This window comes from Mustelus asterias, chromosome 24, assembly GCF_964213995.1.
Source record: "Mustelus asterias chromosome 24, sMusAst1.hap1.1, whole genome shotgun sequence".
Classification (NCBI taxonomy): domain Eukaryota; kingdom Metazoa; phylum Chordata; class Chondrichthyes; order Carcharhiniformes; family Triakidae; genus Mustelus; species Mustelus asterias.
This window is the reverse complement of record NC_135824.1, coordinates 55,177,241-55,196,511: the sequence shown is the minus strand read 5'-3', so window position 1 is coordinate 55,196,511 and position 19,271 is coordinate 55,177,241. Positions and strand designations below refer to the sequence as shown.

Genomic DNA, 19,271 nt, shown 5'->3' with positions numbered 1-19,271 from the left:
TCTCCACATCATGCCTACATGTGACTCCAGAGCCACAGCAATGTGGTTGACTCTCAACTGCCCTCCAAGGGCAACTAGGGGATGGGCAATAAATGCTGGACCAGCCAGCGACGCCCATGTCCCACAAATGGATAAAAAGATCAGCCATGATCTTATTGAACAGTGGAGTAGACTCAATGGGCTCACATCTTGTGATTTGATGTTGACCTCAGTATCATAGGCAATATTGATCTTAGAAACCCTACAGTGCAGAAATAGGCCATTCGGCCCATCGAGTCTGCACCGACCACAATCCCACCCAGGCTCTCGCCCTGAAACCCCACATATTTACCCTGCTAATCCCTCTAAGGGACACTAAGGGGCAATTTAGCATGGCCAATCCACCTAACCCGCACATCTTTGGACTGTGGGAGGAAACCGGAGCACCCGGAGGAAACCCACGCAGACGTGGGGTGAACGTGCAAACTCCACACAGACAGTGACCCAAGCCGGGAATCGAACCAGGTCCCTGTCACTGTGAGGCAGCGGTGCTTAGCACTGTGCCACCCATAACAATTATTTGAACAGTGGGTCATAATCACATTGCTGGCTCTGGGATCTTGCTGTGCACATGTTGGCGGCCACATATCCTACATTACAACAGTGACTACGCTTCAAAAAGGACTCCATTGAATCATAGAAACCCTACAGTTCAGAAAGAGGCCATTCGGCCCATCGAGTCTGCACTGACCATAATCCCACCCAGGCCCTACCCCCTTATCCCTACATATTTTACCCACTAATCCCTCTAACCTATGTATCTCAGGACACTAAGGGGCAATTTTAGCATGGCCAATCAACCTAACCCGCACATCTTTGGACTGTGGGAGGAAACCGGAGCACCCGGAGGAAACCCACGCAGATACGGGGAGAATGTGCAACGGCCACACGGACAGTGACCCAAGCCGAGAATCGAACCCGGGTCCCTGGCGCTGTGAGGCAGCGGTGCTTAGCACTGTGCCACCTATAACAATTATTTGAACAGTGGGTCATAATCACATTGCTGGCTCTGGGATCTTGCTGTGCACATGTTGGCGGCCACATATCCTACATTACAACAGTGACTACGCTTCAAAAAGGACTTCATTGGGTGTAAAGCACTTGAGTGAAAGACAGTATGGCCAGAATTCACCAATCTTGTACGCCCCACCACCAGCGAGAACAGAGAATTTGGCGTTCGGCCAAGTCTCTATTCACAGCAGCCGGACTGGAGAATCCCGACCACGGACGAGGCCGGAGAATCCCAGCCTCTTTGTGTGACTAAAAAAATTGAATTTGCAGCTGCCAACCAGCAGAGGGGGTTTCAGGACCGATTCATCTCCAGTCCAGCAAAATGCCCCAAGGTGCTTTACTGTGAAGTGTTATTAAGCCAAACCTGCTGCCGAGCCATACAAGGAACTACTAAGATAAAGGCAAAGTACTGAGGATGCTGGAATCTGAAACAAAAAGAGAAAATGCTGGAAAATCTCAACAGATCTCACAGCGTCTGTGGAGAGAGGATAGAGCCAACATTGAGAGTCGAGATGACCCCTCGTCAGAGCAAAGAGAATCAGGAGAGATTTATGCTGAGGGTAGGGAAGGGGAAGCTGTAATTGGACAAAGGGAATGTATACGGTGATGATAAAGGCTGAGAAAGCTGCTAAGAGCGTCCAGTCAGAGATCGGAATGTGTGAACGGCAGAACAAAGGTGTAGATTGTCAGAGGACAACCTGAGGACGGTGGCAGTTGCTTCTGTGTGGGATATGTGTGTGTGTGTGTGTGGGATTGTGTGTGTGGGATGTGTGTGTGGGATGTGTGTGTGGGGGGGATGTGTGTGTGGGATGTGTGTGTGGGATGTGTGTGTGGGGGGGATGTGTGTGTGTGTGTGGGATGTGTGTGTGTGTGTGGGGGGGATGTGTGTGTGGGGGGGGATGTGTGTGTGGGGGGGATGTGTGTGTGGGGGGGATGTGTGTGTGGGGGGGATGTGTGTGTGGGGGGGATGTGTGTGTGGGGGGGATGTGTGTGTGTGGGGGGGATGTGTGTGTGTGGGGGGGATGTGTGTGTGGGGGGGGATGTGTGTGTGGGATGTGTGTGTGGGGGGGATGTGTGTGTGGGGGGGATGTGTGTGTGGGGGGGATGTGTGTGTGTGTGTGGGATGTGTGTGTGTGGGATGTGTGTGTGTGTGGGGGGGATGTGTGTGTGTGTGTGGGATGTGTGTGTGTGTGTGGGATGTGTGTGTGTGTGTGGGATTGTGTGTGTGGGATGTGTGCGTGGGATGTGTGTGTGGGATGTGTGTGTGGGGGGGATGTGTGTGTGGGGGGGATGTGTGTGTGTGTGTGGGATGTGTGTGTGTGGGGGGGATGTGTGTGTGTGTGTGGGATTGTGTGTGTGGGATGTGTGTGTGGGATGTGTGTGTGGGGGGGATGTGTGTGTGGGATGTGTGTGTGGGGGGGATGTGTGTGTGGGATGTGTGTGTGTGTGTGGGGGGGATGTGTGTGTGGGGGGGATGTGTGTGTGTGTGTGGGATGTGTGTGTGGGATGTGTGTGTGTGTGTGGGGGGGATGTGTGTGTGGGGGGGATGTGTGTGTGGGGGGGATGTGTGTGTGTGTGTGGGATGTGTGTGTGTGTGTGGGATGTGTGTGTGTGGGATGTGTGTGTGTGGGATGTGTGTGTGTGGGGGGGATGTGTGTGTGGGGGGGATGTGTGTGTGGGGGGGATGTGTGTGTGGGGGGGATGTGTGTGTGGGGGGGATGTGTGTGTGTGGGGGGGATGTGTGTGTGTGTGTGGGATGTGTGTGTGTGGGATGTGTGTGTGTGGGATGTGTGTGTGTGGGATGTGTGTGTGTGGATGTGTGTGTGTGGGATGTGTGTGTGTGGGATGTGTGTGTGTGGGATGTGTGTGTGTGGAATGTGTGTGTGTGGAATGTGTGTGTGTGGAATGTGTGTGTGTGGGATGTGTGTGTGTGGGATGTGTGTGTGTGGGATGTGTGTGTGTGGGATGTGTGTGTGTGGGATGTGTGTGTGTGGGATGTGTGTGTGTGGGATGTGTGTGTGTGGGATGTGTGTGTGTGGGATGTGTGTGTGTGGGATGTGTGTGTGTGGGATGTGTGTGTGTGGGATGTGTGTGTGTGGGATGTGTGTGTGTGGGATGTGTGTGTGTGGGATGTGTGTGTGTGGGATGTGTGTGTGTGGGATGTGTGTGTGTGGGATGTGTGTGTGTGTGGGATGTGTGTGTGTGTGGGATGTGTGTGTGTGTGGGATGTGTGTGTGTGTGGGATGTGTGTGTGTGTGGGATGTGTGTGTGTGTGGGATGTGTGTGTGTGTGGGATGTGTGTGTGTGGGATGTGTGTGTGTGGGATGTGTGTGTGTGGGATGTGTGTGTGTTGGATGTGTGTGTGTTGGATGTGTGTGTGTGGGATGTGTGTGTGTAGGATGCGTGTGTGTGGGATGTGTGTGTGTGGGATGTGTGTGTGTGGAATGTGTGTGTGTGGAATGTGTGTGTGTGGGATGTGTGTGTGTGGGATGTGTGTGTGTGGGATGTGTGTGTGTGGGATGTGTGTGTGTGGGATGTGTGTGTGTGGGATGTGTGTGTGTGGGATGTGTGTATGTGGGATGTGTGTATGTGGGATGTGTGTATGTGGGATGTGTGTATGTGGGATGTGTGTATGTGGGATGTGTGTGTGTAGATGTGTGTGTGTAGATGTGTGTGTGTGGGATGTGTGTGTGTGGGATGTGTGTGTGTGGGATGTGTGTGTGTGGGATGTGTGTGTGTGTGGGATGTGTGTGTGTGTGTGTGGGATGTGTGTGTGTGGGATGTGTGTGTGTGTGGGATGTGTGTGTGTGTGGGATGTGTGTGTGTGTGGGATGTGTGTGTGTGGGATGTGTGTATGTGGGATGTGTGTGTGTGGGATGTGTGTGTGTGGGATGTGTGTGTGTGGGATGTGTGTGTGTGGGATGTGTGTGTGTGGGATGTGTGTGTGTGGGATGTGTGTGTGTGGGATGTGTGTGTGTGGGATGTGTGTGTGTGGGATGTGTGTGTGTGGGATGTGTGTGTGTGGGATGTGTGTGTGTGGGATGTGTGTGTGTGGGATGTGTGTGTGTGTGGGATGTGTGTGTGTGTGGGATGTGTGTGTGTGTGGGATGTGTGTGTGTGTGGGATGTGTGTGTGTGGGATGTGTGTGTGTGGGATGTGTGTGTGTGGGATGTGTGTGTGTGGGATGTGTGTGTGTGGGATGTGTGTGTGTGGGATGTGTGTGTGTGGGATGTGTGTGTGTGGGATGTGTGTGTGTGGATGTGTGTGTGTGGGATGTGTGTGTGTGGGATGAGTGTGTGTGGGATGTGTGTGTGTGGGATGTGTGTGTGTGGGATTGTGTGTGTGTGTGGGATTGTGTGTGTGGGATTGTGTGTGTGGGATTGTGTGTGTGTGTGGGATTGTGTGTGTGTGTGGGATGTGTGTGTGGGATTGTGTGTGTGGGATTGTGTGTGTGTGTGGGATTGTGTGTGTGGGATTGTGTGTGTGGGATTGTGTGTGTGTGTGTGGGATTGTGTGTGGGATTGTGTGTGTGTGTGGGATTGTGTGTGTGGGATTGTGTGTGTGGGATTGTGTGTGTGGGATTGTGTGTGTGGGATTGTGTGTGTGGGATTGTGTGTGTGGGATTGTATGTGTGTGTGGGATTGTATGTGTGTGTGGGATTGTGTGTGTGTGTGGGATTGTGTGTGTGGGATTGTGTGTGTGGGATTGTGTGTGTGTGTGGGATTGTGTGTGTGGGATTGTGTGTGTGTGTGGGATTGTGTGTGTGTGTGGGATGTGTGTGTGTGGGATTGTATGTGTGTGTGGGATTGTATGTGTGGGATTGTATGTGTGGGATTGTGTGTGTGGGATTGTGTGTGTGGGATTGTGTGTGTGGGATTGTGTGTGTGGGATTGTGTGTGTGGGATTGTGTGTGTGGGATTGTGTGTGTGGGATTGTATGTGTGTGTGGGATTGTGTGTGTGTGTGGGATTGTGTGTGTGGGATTGTGTGTGTGGGATTGTGTGTGTGGGATTGTATGTGTGTGTGGGATTGTGTGTGTGTGTGTGGGATTGTGTGTGTGTGATTGTGTGTGTGTGTGGGATTGTGTGTGTGGGATTGTGTGTGTGGGATTGTGTGTGTGGGATTGTGTGTGTGGGATTGTGTGTGTGGGATTGTATGTGTGTGTGGGATTGTGTGTGTGTGTGGGATTGTGTGTGTGTGTGGGATTGTGTGTGTGTGTGGGATGTGTGGGATGTGTGTGTGTGTGGGATGTGTGGGATGTGTGTGTGTGTGGGATGTGTGGGATGTGTGTGTGTGTGGGATTGTGTGTGTGTGTGGGATGTGTGGGATGTGTGTGTGTGTGGGATGTGTGGGATGTGTGTGTGTGCACGCGGGGGGAAGACAAGATGGAAAGCAAGATTTCAGAAGTGGAAAAAAAAATGTGAAGCAATAGAAATGGACAAATAAGAAGAAATTAGATCATAGAATCCCTACAGTGCAGAAGGAGGCCATTCGTCCCATCGAGTCTGCACCGACAACAATCCCACCCAGGCCCTATCCCCGTAACCCCACATATTTACCCTGTCACTCCCCCTGACACTAAGGGGCAATTTAGCACGGCCAATACACCTAACCTGCACATCTTTGGACTGTGGGAAGAAACCGGAGCACCCGGAGGAAACCCACGCAGACACGGGGAGAACGTGCAGACTCCGCACAGACAGTGACCCAAGCCGGGAATCGAACCCGGGTCCCTGGCACCGTGAGGCAGCAGTGCTAACCCACTGTGCCTCCGCACCCCATTTTGTTTTGACTTTCCAGATATAGCCTATTAGATAAACCGCATAATAAATGGAAATGGGCTGAAGGTGGAGGAGAGAGTTCATGCTCTGAAGTTGTTGGAAATATCAAGACAGATCAGAAATACCTTGACCGAGAGAAATAGATTGTAAGAAATGTATAAAAGGAGAAGGAGAGAGAGAGGTAGGGGGGCGGAGAGGTTTAGGGTGAGAATCGCAGAGCCGAGGTCCCAGGGCGGCTGAAGGCACATTCGCCAATGCTGGAACGATTACAATCAGCGACGTGGAAGATGATGCAATAGAAAAAGAAATGGAAATCCTTTGAGGCTTGGACACGACAGGAGTTGCTGGATTCCGACAGGTGTAAAGCACTTTGAGAGATCTGTTGATTTTAAAGGATCAAAGCCAATCTGGAGTTTTCTTACATCTCCCTCCTTACCCTCGTCCCTTCCGGTGGCATTGCCCACCACGAGTTAGGAATAGAGTCATAGAGGTTTACAGCATGGAAACAGGCCCTTCGGCCCAACTTGTCCATCCCACCCTTTTTTATTTAAAACCCCTAAGCTAATCCCAATTGCCCGCGTTTGGCCCATATCCCTCTATACCCATCGTACCCATGTAACTGTCTAAATGCTTTTTAAAAGACAAAATTGTACCCGCCTCTACTACTACCTCTGGCAGCTTGTTCCAGACACTCACCATCCTCTGTGTGAAAAAATTGTCCCTCTGGACACTTTTGTATCTCTCCCCTCTCACCTTAAACCTATGCCCTCTAGTTTTAGAGTCCCCTACCTTTGGGAAAAGATCTTGACTATCTACCTTGTCTATGCCCCTCATTATTTTATAGACCTCTATAAGGTCACCCCTCAGCCTCCTACGCTCCAGAGAAAAAAGTCCCAGTCTATTCAGCCTCTCCTTATAACTCAATCCATCAAGTCCCGGCAGCATCCTAGTAAATCTTTTCTGCACTCTTTCTAGTTTAATAATATCCTTTCTATAATAATAGGGTGACCAGAATTGCACACAGTATTCCAAGTGTGGCCTTACCAATGTCTTGTATAACTTCAACAAGACGTCCCAACTCCTGTGTTCAATACAGTTGTAAGCCTGTGAATGATAGATTGGAGAAGTTGGGACATGTTCTCCTCGGAGAGAAAGCTAAAAGGAGATTGATAGAGGTGTTCACATCCACAAGGGGGCTGGACAGAGTAGACAGGGAGAAACGGTTCGTAAGAGGACCCGAGAGTGAGAGGGCACAGATTTAAAAAGTGATTTGCTAGAGAACCAAATGCAAGAAAAGATTTTCCACGCAGCGAGCGGTTGGGGTCTGGAATGCACTGCCTGGAAGTGTGGCAGAGGCAGGTTCAGCTGAGGCATTCAAGAGGGCATTAGATTATCATTTGGATAGAAAGTGTGCAGGGTAGGGGTGCAGGTGGGGAAAGCAGGAAAATGGCACTAAGTTATGATGCTCATTTGGAGAGCTGGTGCAGACATGATGGGCCAAATGGCCTCCTTCCGTGATTCTGAATAATGTCCTGAAACTGAAGTCATGTTATGGAGATGCCGGCGTTGGACTGGGGTAAACACAGTAAGAAGTCTAACAACACCAGGTTAAAGTCCAACAGGTTTATTTGGTAGCAAACGCCACTAGCTTTCGGAGCGAGCTGCTCCTTCGTCAGGTGGAGTGGGAGGTCTCACTCCCACTCCACCTGATGAAGGAGCAGCGCTCTGAAAGCTAGTGGCGTTTGCTACCAAATAAACCTGTTGGACTTTAACCTGGTGTTGTTACACTTCTTACTGAAACTGAAGCCCATTATAAAATGGCTAGTTTAGACTGGCAATTAGGAGACTTCATAGAATCATAGAAACCCTACAGTGCAGGAAGAGGCCATTCAGCCCATCGAGTCTGCACTGACCACAATCCCACCCAGGCCATACCCCCATATCCCTAATCCCTCTAACCTACGCATCTCAGGAAACTAAGGAGCAATTTTAGCATGGCCAATCAACCTAACCCGCACATCTTTGGACTGTGGGAGGAAACCAGAGCAACCGGAGGAAACCCACGCAGACACGAGGAGAATGTGCAGACTCCACACAGACTTGAGCCAATCAGTAAGCCGGCCATCTTCTAGTGCTAAGAAAGAAAATGATTTCCACTGGAATAGTCCGAGGTCCTGCCAAAATGTAGGGGCGTGCATTGTCAGACAAACATAATCACCAGAGCGATCAGACAAATGAGATAGAAGGAACCAAACTAATGCGTTTTTCGTGGGTTATGGCTGAGGTTTGGAAAGCACACTCGGAGAAACCGTTTCTGAAATTTGTGCTTCCCTACCCAATCACCCCAACTTCCCAATTCCCCTCCGCCCGTCCCCAGCCACGCAAACCTCTGACAGAGGCAGAAAGCAGAGACAATCGACGGCGGGATTTTCTGGAATGTTCCTCTGCCTCAGGAACCAATCCAGGAGATGACGAGAATGCCACTCACCTTCTGAATGGTGAAGACAAATACAGATTTAAGAAACAAAAGGAAAACCATTGGAAATAAGCATGTCAATCTGATTGGGTACAACAGCATCTCAGCTGGCATCTTATTTGGAAAGAAAACCCCCTCAAGTTAAAACAAAAAGATAAAAAAGGAAGCCAAGATCCCATTATAGAAGGGCACCAGATTTGGACGCATTTGGGCAAACGTTAGCCTCATCAAGAGGAAGAGCAGGGAGAGAAACATCAACATTTTGTTCTGAAACCTGCCGGGTCTTTTTGACAATCCAAGCAATGCGCTTGTCTCGATCCTGCACGATACCTTGGATTACCATCGGCTTGGGGCAGTTTTTGACGTTAATTCTGGCACTTAGAGAAGAAACACAAGTTTCTTCAAGAAAGACAATTTCTCCCAGAGAGTTTGACTCGTTCAGGTGTTTTTATTATCCAAATTTTTTGGCGAATTGTCCACATTGTCGAGACAGATCTCGGAGCCTAACCCTGGACTCCACCCCAGCCTCCTGTCCACTTTCGTACTCAAGTGGGAAGGAGGCAGAAATGGCTGGCCAATTATACTTTACTTTGTACAATTATGACATTTAAAAACACATACACCACACAGACACACACAAACACACAAACACACAGACAAACACATACACACACACAGACACACACACACAAACACATACACCACACACACACACAAACACATACACACAAACACCGCACACAAACACATACACCACACACACACAGACACACAAACACCGCACACACACAAACACACACACACACACATAAACCACACACTTAACGTACTCACACACACATACACACTTTTTTTAAAGACGTCCACACACACACGGAGTTGCTATACAGTCACAGAATAGACAAAATACAGAGACGAAACAGGAATACAACCGCATTTTGAAAAACGCAAAACACAAAAGCACTGAACGTCATTCTTACGCCCAGCTGGGATGGATACACATTCCCCAGTGGAATCAAAGCACCAGCACCTTCGGCCTAAACCCAGAAGCAAACACAGCCTGTGGTCTACGTGGATTAAAGCATTTGTACCATCGAGCGCCCCCGCCCCCCAAGGGCCACCAGAATCTCCACTCCCCGTAATTCCTCAAGTCAAGCTGTTATTGTGAAGTCAAAAGAAAAAGCAAGAGAAAATCTAAGGAGGAAACCACCCCTCCCCCCAAGACTCCCCAAAATTCAAACAAGATAGATAAGTGAGTGTGAAAATCAGAGGCCGAGATGCACTGTGGGTGTGCCTACACCGTGTGGACCACATTGGTTCAAGGGACAATTAGGGATGGGCAATGAATGCTGGCCTTGCCAAGTAACGTTCACGTCACATGGGGGGGAAAAGAAAGCTCCGCCTCATGAGCCATGTTGTCAATATTTGAAGACTCGATCGTGCCCACGAGCCTTTAGACAGTCTATATGCAGTCGGCTGCCGTCAGTGGTGGTGGAGGCAAACTCAATGGGGTCTTTTAAGAGACTCCTGGATGTGTACATGGGACTTAATAGGATGGAGGGTTATAGGTAGGCCTAGAAGGTAGGGATATGTTCGGCACAACTTGTGGGGCTGAAGGGCCTGTTTTGTGCTGTAGTTTTTCCATGTTTCTATGCAGTTAGCAACTACACAATATTTTAGTTTCAGATCAAAGAACACAGAGGAACAAAGAAAATTCCAGCACAGGAACAGGCCCTTCGGCCCTCCAAGCCTGCACCGACCATGCTGCCCGACTGAACTAAAACCCCCTACCCTTCCGGGGACCATATCCCTCTGTCCCCATCCTATTCATGTATTTGTCAAGACAAAAGTCACCATCGCATCTGCTTCCACTACTACCCCCGGCAGCGAGTTCCAGGCACCCACCACCCTCTGTAAAAAAAAACGTGCCTCGTACCTCTCCTTTAAACCTTGCCCCTCACATCTTAAACCTGTGCCCCCTAGTAATTGACTCTTCCACCCTAGGAAAAAGGTTCTGACTATCCACTCTGTCCATGCCCATCACGTTATAACATTTGATGGGCCGAATGCCCTCCTTTTGCACTGGAGGGATTCTATGATTCTTCTATTCTATGATTCCTGATCAATGAATTTGACCATTTCCAATCACAACCATTATTCCCATTGCTTCACATAGTAGCAACTGGCTCTGCTGTTGCCATTTACACCTCCTCTACACTCTTCTTGTTTCCCAGCCCTCTGCCTTGTACATGTCACCACTCCATCACAGATATTCCCCTTTGTGATCCATCTTCCCCTCTCCCTGTAATTCTTAAACAAAATGGTTAAAAGGCGTAACTCCGCCCAGGTCCGACGAAAGAGCAGTGACATCCTGTAATCCTGATTACGAGTAATCCTACGTAGTAGAATAATCACTATGCTGCCGCCTTAAAATAACCTCTTCAAAATCTTCTTGGAAGATTGTGTGCAATGGATACAAAGGAGGGAATCCTGTTCTGTCCAGATAGGCAGTACATAAATCCCCAAAAATATTAGCCTTCTGATCACTGATGACCAGGAACTAGACATCTTCATTTGAAAGCATACTTTTATAGTAAACGGCCTATTATTTCATATTAGCGACATTGCAAGCAGCAGTCTTGTACCCCAGTGTTATACAGTGACAGACCAGTTCCCACCAGTACTGTACCCCAGTATTATACAGTGACAGACCTGTCCCCACCAGTACTGTACCCTAGTGTTATACAGTGACAGACCTGTCCCCACCAGTACTGTACCCCAGTGTTATACAGTGACAGACCCATCCCCACCAGTACTGTACCCCAGTGTTATACAGTGACAAACCGTCCCCACCAGTATTGTACCCTAGTGTTATACAGTGACAGACCCGTCCCCACCAGTACTATACCCCAGTGTTATACAGTGACAGACCCGTCCCCACCAGTACCGTACCCCAGTGTTATACAGTGACAAACCGTCCCCACCAATACTGTACCTCAGTGTTATACAGCGACAGACCAGTTCCCACCAGTACTGTACCCCAGTGTTATACAGTGACAGACCCGTCCCCACCAGTACTGTACCCCAGTGTTACACAGTGACAGACCTGTACCTCCAGTACTGTACCCCAGTGTTATACAGTGACAGACCCATCCCCAACAGTACTGTACCCCAGTGTTATACAGTGACAGACCCGTCCCCACCAGTACTGTACCCCAGTGTTATACAGCGACAGACCCGTCCCCACCAGTACTGTACCCCAGTGTTATACAGTGACAGACCCGTCCCCACCAGTACTGTACCCCAGTGTTACACAGTGACAGACCTGTACCTCCAGTACTGTACCCCAGTGTTATACAGTGACAGACCCATCCCCAACAGTACTGTACCCCAGTGTTATACAGTGACAGACCCGTCCCCACCAGTACTGTACCCCAGTGTTATACAGCGACAGACCCGTCCCCACCAGTACTGTACCCCAGTGTTATACAGTGACAGACCCGTCCCCACCAGTACTGTACCCCAGTGTTACAGTGACAGACCTGTACCTCCAGTACTGTACCCCAGTGTTATACAGTGACAGACCCATCCCCAACAGTACTGTACCCCAGTGTTATACAGTGACAGACCCGTCCCCACCAGTACTGTACCCCAGTGTTATACAGCGACAGACCCGTCCCCACCAGTACTGTACCCCAGTGTTATACAGTGACAGACCCGTCCCCACCAGTACTGTACCCCAGTGTTACACAGTGACAGACCTGTACCTCCAGTACTGTACCCCAGTGTTATACAGTGACAGACCCATCTCCACCAGTACTGTACCCCAGTGTTACACAGTGACAGACCTGTACCTCCAGTACTGTACCCCAGTGTTATACAGAGACAGACCCATCCCCACCAGTACTGTACCCCAGTGTTATACAGTGACAGACCCGTCCCCACCAGTACTGTACCCCAGTGTTATACAGTGACAGACCCGTCCCCACCAGTACTGTACCCCAGTGTTATACAGTGACAGACCCGTCCCCACCAGTACTGTACCCCAGCGTTATACAGTGACAGACCCGTCCCCACCAGTACTGTACCCCAGCGTTATACAGTGACAGACCCGTCCCCACCAGTACTGTACCCCAGTGTTATACAGTGACAGACCCATCCCCACCAGTACTGTACCCCAGTGTTATACAGTGACAGACCCGTCCCCACCAGTACTGTACCCCAGTGTTATACAGTGACAGACCGGTCCCCACCAGTACTGTACCCCCAGTGTTATACAGTGACAGATGTGTCCCCACCAGTACTGTACCCCAGTGTTATACAGTGACAGATGTGTCCCCACCAGTACTGTACCCGAGCTACACAGTGACAGTCCCGTTACGCAGCTCAATATGTTTATGCCAGGGACACAACCATGATGAGTCAGCTTGTTGAATTCCAGAGAACGAACACATTTTATTTCAGAAGGGAATTGGATATCGGATGGAAGAGGGAAAACAATTGGATAATTGTTTCAAAAAGTTGGCACACAAATGATGGGCCGAATGGCCTCCTTTTTGGTGCCACATGATGGCATAAGATTGTCCCAATGTTTTAAGGAGTGGAGTAGGTCTATAGGAATGAGTGTGGGTCATCTATTGAGACGATGGCTGGTCTGTGACGGAACCCCATGTAACCATTGCCCCAAATTACTTAATACCTTTGGTTTAAAACAAAAACTATCTTAAAATTTAAAATTAATAATTGATCTATCGATTGCTGTTTGCAGAATAGAATTCCAAACTTCTACCACCTTTTATTTGGAAACCCAATTTTACCCCTAAAATGTCTAGCTCTAATTTCTGGACTGTACCTCTCTCAGATTTGACTCCTCAGCCAGTGGGAATGAGCCAAATAAGGAGAAACTATTTGTCCCCCCCGCCACTCCAATACCATAAAAAGCTTTGATCAAACCACCTCTGCAATCTCCTAAATTCTACAAGCCGCGCATAATCGGGCCTCTTAATTTAACCCTCGGAATCCAGGCATCATTCTGGTAAAAACGAGAGCGTAAAATGCTGGCAATCTGACAGGAAAGGCCGAAAATACTCAGCAGGTCAGGCAGCGTGTATGGACATAGAGAGTTCACGTTTCAGGTCTGTCACCTTTCATTGGAGGTAGCACAGTGGTTAGCACTGCTGCCTCACAGCGCCAGGGACCTGGGTTCGATTCCCGGCTCGGGTCACTGTCTGTGTGGAGTTTGCACATTCTCCTCGTGTTTGCGTGGGTTTCCTCCGGGTGCTCCGGTTTCCTCCCACAGTCCAAAGATGTGCGGGTTAGGTTGATTGGCCAGGTTAAAATTGCCCCTGAGATGCATAGGTTAGAGGGATTAGCGGGTAAATATGTGGGGGGTAGGGCCTGGGTGGGATTGTGGTCGGTGCAGACTCGATGGGCCGAATGGCCTCCTTCTGCACTGTAGGGTTTCTATGATTTCTATGATTTCTCCCACAGTCCGAAAGACGTGCTGGTTAGGGTGCATTGACCCGAACAGGCACCGGACTGTGGCGACTAAGGGGGAATTTCATAGTAACTTCATTGCAGTGTTAATGTAACTTGTGACGCTAATAAATAAACTTTATTTTATTCGCTCCGATCTGACGTGCAGCTTGCACATCTGAAATCTCAACCGTTCTTTTCACAGATTTTGGTAAATCTAGGCTGCACTCCCAGCACTAATTTACATCACCTAATGTGTGGGTGCCTAGAACTGCTTACAGTATCTCCAGGTCTGGTCTAACTAAGGCTTCATCTAACTTGCATAACCATAAAACCATTGAATCCCTATGGTTGCGAAAGAGCCCACAGAGTCTGCATGGACTCTTCAAAAGAGCTTCCCACCCAGGACAGCACCTCTTCCATCCCCGTGGATCCACCATTGTTAATGCACCTAACCTACACAGTGGCTAGCACTGCTTCAGGGACCCGGGTTCAATTTCGGCCTTGGGTCACTGTCTGGCACGAACTCCACGTGTTTGCGTGGGTTTCTTCCGGTTTCCTTCCACAGTCAAAAGATGTGTAGCTTAGATGGATTGGCCGTGCTAAAATGTCCCTTAGTATCCCAAGAATCGTAGAATCCCTACAGTACAGAAGGAGGCCATTCAGCCATCGAGTCTGTACCGACCACAATCCCACCCAGGCCCTATTCCCATAACCCCACGCATTTACCCTGCTAATTCCCCCTGACACTAGGGTCAATTTAGCACGGCCAATCAACCTAACCCGCACATCTTTGGACTGTGGGAGGAAACCGGAGCGCCCGGAGGAAACCCACACAGATATGGGGAGAAGGTGCAAACTCCACACAGACAGTGACCCGAGGCCGGAATCGAACTGGGGTTCCTGGCACTGTGAGGCAGCAGTGCTGACCACTGTGGCACCGTGCCGCCCAGAAGTGTAGGTTAGGGGGATTAGCAGGGCGGGGTTACGGGAAATGGCCTTGGCGGGATGCTTTGTCAGAGAGCCGGTGCAGACTCAATGGGCCAGGTGGCCTCCTTCTGCACTGTGGGAATTCTTTGGACTGTGGGAGGAAACCAGAGTATCCGGAGGAAACCCACCCAGACGCGGGGAAAAACATACAAACTCCACACGGTCAGTCACCCAAGGCCAGAACCGAACCCGGGTCCCTGACGCTGTGAGGCAGCCGTGCCAACCACTCATCTCTGCACCCTTGTGTTCTTGTCCTTTAAACGTAAAGGTCTACATTCCTCTAACCTTCTTGATTACCTAATTCTGATTGGTCAATTTTTAGCCAAAACCACGAATCAACAGTCTCAATTTTGTTTTATTTTGTGCTCGAGGTATTTAATTTACAGGTAAAGCAAAAAGATCCAAATATTTCTACAACCTACACAATATTAATCTGACCATCCGACTCTCACACTCGCTCATGCTCTGCAACGTAGCGTTTATTCCTTTCAATAGATCCTCATTTTCCTCCTTGCTTTGTGTCTTCGAATACAAGAGCAGGGATGTACTTCTGAGGCTGTATAAGGCTCTGGTCAGACCCCATTTGGAGTATTGTGAGCAGTTTTGGGCCCCATATCTAAGGAAGCATGTGTTGGCCTTTGGGAAAGGGTCCAGAAGAGGTTCACAAGAATGATCCATGGAATGAAGAGCTTGTCGTATGAGGAACGGTTGAGGACTCTGGGTCTGTACTTGTTGGAGTTTAGAAGGATGAGGGGGGGATCTTATTGAAACTTACAGGATCCTGCGAGGCCTGGATAGAGTGGACGTGGAGAGGATGTTTCCACTAGTAGGAAAAACTAGAAACAGAGGGCACAACCTCAGACTAAAGGGATGATCGTTTAAAACAGAGATGAGGAGGAATTTCTTCAGCCTGAGAGTGGTGAATCTGTGGAACTCTTTGCCGCAGAAGGCTGTGGAGGCCGGGTCATTGAGTGTCTTTAAGACAGAGATGGATAGGTTCTTGATTGATAAGGGGATCAGGGGTTATGGGGAAAAGGATGAGAAAAATATCAGTCATGATTGAATGGCAGAGCAGATTCGATGGGCCGAGTGGCCTCATTCTGCTCCTATGTCATGGTGTGCACCAGTTCGAAGGAGAAAATGGCTCAAAACGTTTGTAGCCTTTTCCCAGTCTCCCAAAACATGGAGGAAATTCCCAGGAAGACACGGAGGGGAGTGGTCAGTTATAAAATAAAGGAAGCTCCAAGTCCTAATGAAGGTCCAAGAGGGAGTGTGGGGGGGGGGTAACATTACTGAAAATGTAACAAAAACAGAAAACGCTGGAAAATCTCAGCAGGTCTGACAGCATCCGTGGAGAGAGAATAGAGCCAACGTTTCAAGTTAGGATGACCCTTTGCCAGCTCTGACGAAGGGTCATCTAGACTCGAAACGTTGGCTCTATTCTCCCTCCACAGACACTACTGTCAGGCCAGTTGAGATTTTCCAGCATTTTCTGCTTTTGTTTCCGATTCCAGTATCCGAGATAATTTTCCCTAAAAATGTTGCGAGTTGGGAGGAGGGCAGATGGTCATCTCTCCACACCTCCCCCCCCCCCCCCCCGAGAAACTAAAAACTTAAAAGATTCTGAAAATTGGGCAGGTCAGCAACTGAAAGAGAGGGTTAATAGGCCCCAGTACCCAGAGACCGACAAACCTGAAACATGTGCATCTTGCCTGTCAGGTGCTAACCACAAAAATATATCAAATCGGTCTGGGGTCTCCAGTTCATAGTTCCAACCTCTTCCCCAATCCAATCTCCAGTCCGTTGGCACGGTGACCAGACTTGTGCACATGCTCAGATGAACATGTGCACCAAGTTATCTCCCCCCGCCCCCCCCCCCCAACCCCCGACAAAACAAAAGCCTTGGCTCCAAATAGTGGTTGCCAACTCTACATGGACACACCTCATCACGTGATGCGCTGCTGCTAATCCCACTCCGCAAGCTCGCTCAAATCACTCCTCTTACCAATCTCTCGATTCTTTTCAATACAACTCTCACACAAAAAAAACTTGAGGAAAATGGAATTAATAAGAAGAACCCACATCCGCCCCGATCTTCGTCCTGGGTTTTATTCACGGCAGGGGTCCGGGGAAATTAAATCTGCAGTATCTGGAGTCTCCAGGACAATCCTGGAGGAGTTGGCAACCTTGCCTAAATGCCAAGAGGCCCCTGAAATAACCTCTGGACCTTTAACACACTGTGATTCAAGACTGAACGCGCGGGATTCAGAGAGAATATCCTGTCAGCCCAAGTCAGTGTGAAGATCCCGTATATTAGAGTTAAAAAGTAAAGCACAAAAAGTCAGGGAAACACTATTAATAAACAATTGCAATCTGTTTGTCAAGAATTCTGATTTTTCAAGTTTTATAGTTTCTCGCCTCTCTCCCCTCTTACTTTCCCGTTTACGTGGTGTTTCCCCCATCCTTCAGCGTCCCTGGAACAGCTATGGCTCTTAAAGGGGTTCCTCCAACTAAATTCCCAAGTTGACAATGTGATGTTAAAAGAACAATAAATACCCTCTGTCCAAACCTCCCCCCCCACCCCCATCCCTCTCCACACCCAAAACCTGGGGAAAGAAAGAAACCTGCATTTATATCACATCTCTCACCACCTCAAGGATGTTCACAGCCAATGGAGCACTTTTGATGGGTCATCACTGATGTACTGTAGCGAATCTAGCAGCCCATCTCTGCACAGCAAGCTCCCACAAACAGCATGATCATAACATGTCTTTTTTTTCTAAAGATGCTGGTTCAGGGGCAAATAGAAGCAACGAGGAGAACTCCTCAGGCTTTTCACTTATTTATTTACTAGTCACAAGTAAGGCTTACATTAACGCTGCAATGAAGTTACTGTGAAAATCTCCTAGTCGCCACACTCCTGTTCGGGTAACACCGAGGGAGAATTTAGCACGGCCAATGCACCCTAACCGGCACGTCTTTCGGACTGTGGGAGGAAACTGGAGCTCCCGGAGGAAACCCACGCAGACACGGGGAGAACGTGCAGACTCCGCACAGGCAGTGACCCAAGCCGGGAATCGAACCCGGGTCCCTGGCACCGCGAGGCAGCAGTGCCAACCACTGCGCCGCCGTGCCGTTGAGGTAGTGACTTGGAATCTTTGCCATCCACTTGAGGGTGTAGACAGGGTCTGGCTTTAACCCCGTTTTGAAAAGAACGAGACTTCGATGGACGCAGCAGTCCTGGAACTGGCGTATCAGCCTGCACATTATGCTCACGAGTGGGACTTAAAAACCCACAACCCCTGACTCAGAGCATGACAAACACAATGTTTCAGCTGTATGGTTGCCAAAAACTGCCTGGTGACACCCACACCAACCATCCATCCATTCCCCTCACCGCCCCACACGACAGTCCACCAGTTTCCAGAAGAGGTAAGAGTGTGGCACTTCAAAAGATGTCATACTAAGTCATCGTATAAACGCAAATGTTTGCTTCACTTCCTCCCCTCTTTCTTTGTCGTCCTGTACTTCCTCCCCTCTCCTCCACATTAAAAGCCAGAGGACAAATAGGGGGAAAATACAGATTGGTCATTCTAAGTTCTATTTCTTCACCCCCTCCCCCCCAACTACCCTCCTTTCTACGGTAACTAAGGAGAAGCCAAGACATCAGCAACATTAGGTAAAGCGTATGACACTAATCCACAGCACAGCTGTGACAACGCAGTCAAGAGAGAGGAAATGCCAGAGACGCTATAAAATCAAGAGGAAGATGGCAGTGTCAATATACAGTGGGATTACAAAACACCCCTAATACACCGTTGGTTGCGTTTCATTTTGGAGACAAAGATCAAAACTGTCCGAAGATTTCAAGGCAGATTCTTTTGTCAGAATCCCCCCCCCCTCCCCCCCTACACGGTTCATTGTGAAATTTTGGAACTCGTAAACCACCAGGCCTCGGGCACACAAGGTTTCTAGGCCCAGAGGTGGGTAGGTGCGGCAGTGAAGGGGGAAAATAATGCCAAGTACTGTCACTGACTTTCACAAAAAAAAACCTCATTCCCCCCCCGGTCACACTCTTCAAACTTTCCCAAGTTTATGAGAGAGGGGGGAGGGGGAGGGGGAGGGCAAGAGGCAAGAGGATTTTCCAATTTTGTTTCCGAGCAGGAGGTTCTGAAGTAAATTGTCCACGTGTGGATGCTCCAATCCACACAGCTAGGCCTCACATCACCGATTCCTTCTCCAGGGAGCTGTTCCCCGTGTCTAAGGTCATCTTCACCTCTCTCTTGATGAGCGGTGACCCCTCCTCCTCCTCGGACTTCTCTAGCGTCATGGTTTCCGTTTTTACTTCGGTGAGCTCTTCCATCTGCTGGTCCAAATGGTGCTTGTCGGCGTAACTCTGGAGGAGCCCGGCTCCGAAGGCGTCGCCTTCCACGTTGAGGACCGTGCAGGTGCGATCCCTACAACAGAAGAAAAAACACAACCGCAAACATCAGACATGGT

The 19,271-nt window shown here is 49.3% G+C and overlaps 1 protein-coding gene across 2 annotated transcripts in view; it reads right to left on the bottom strand.

Annotated features, from left to right (window-relative positions):
- Window positions 1-5,613: 5,613 nt before the first annotated feature.
- The window catches only part of LOC144511417 (neutral amino acid transporter B(0)-like), a 61,183-nt gene continuing 47,525 nt past the window's right edge, over window positions 5,614-19,271 (bottom strand). Inside the window, exons 8-9 of one of the 2 annotated variants that reach the window (XR_013500819.1) lie at window positions 12,024-19,228; window positions 5,614-11,848 (exon numbers count right to left, since the gene is read on the bottom strand). Coding sequence is in view for 1 of the 2 variants with exons in the window: in XM_078241752.1 (XP_078097878.1) it covers window positions 18,991-19,228 (238 nt within the window). In the remaining variant the exon portion in view is untranslated. Of the gene's footprint in view, window positions 19,229-19,271 lie in introns of both variants that reach the window. The other variant, XM_078241752.1, reaches the window with a different exon arrangement.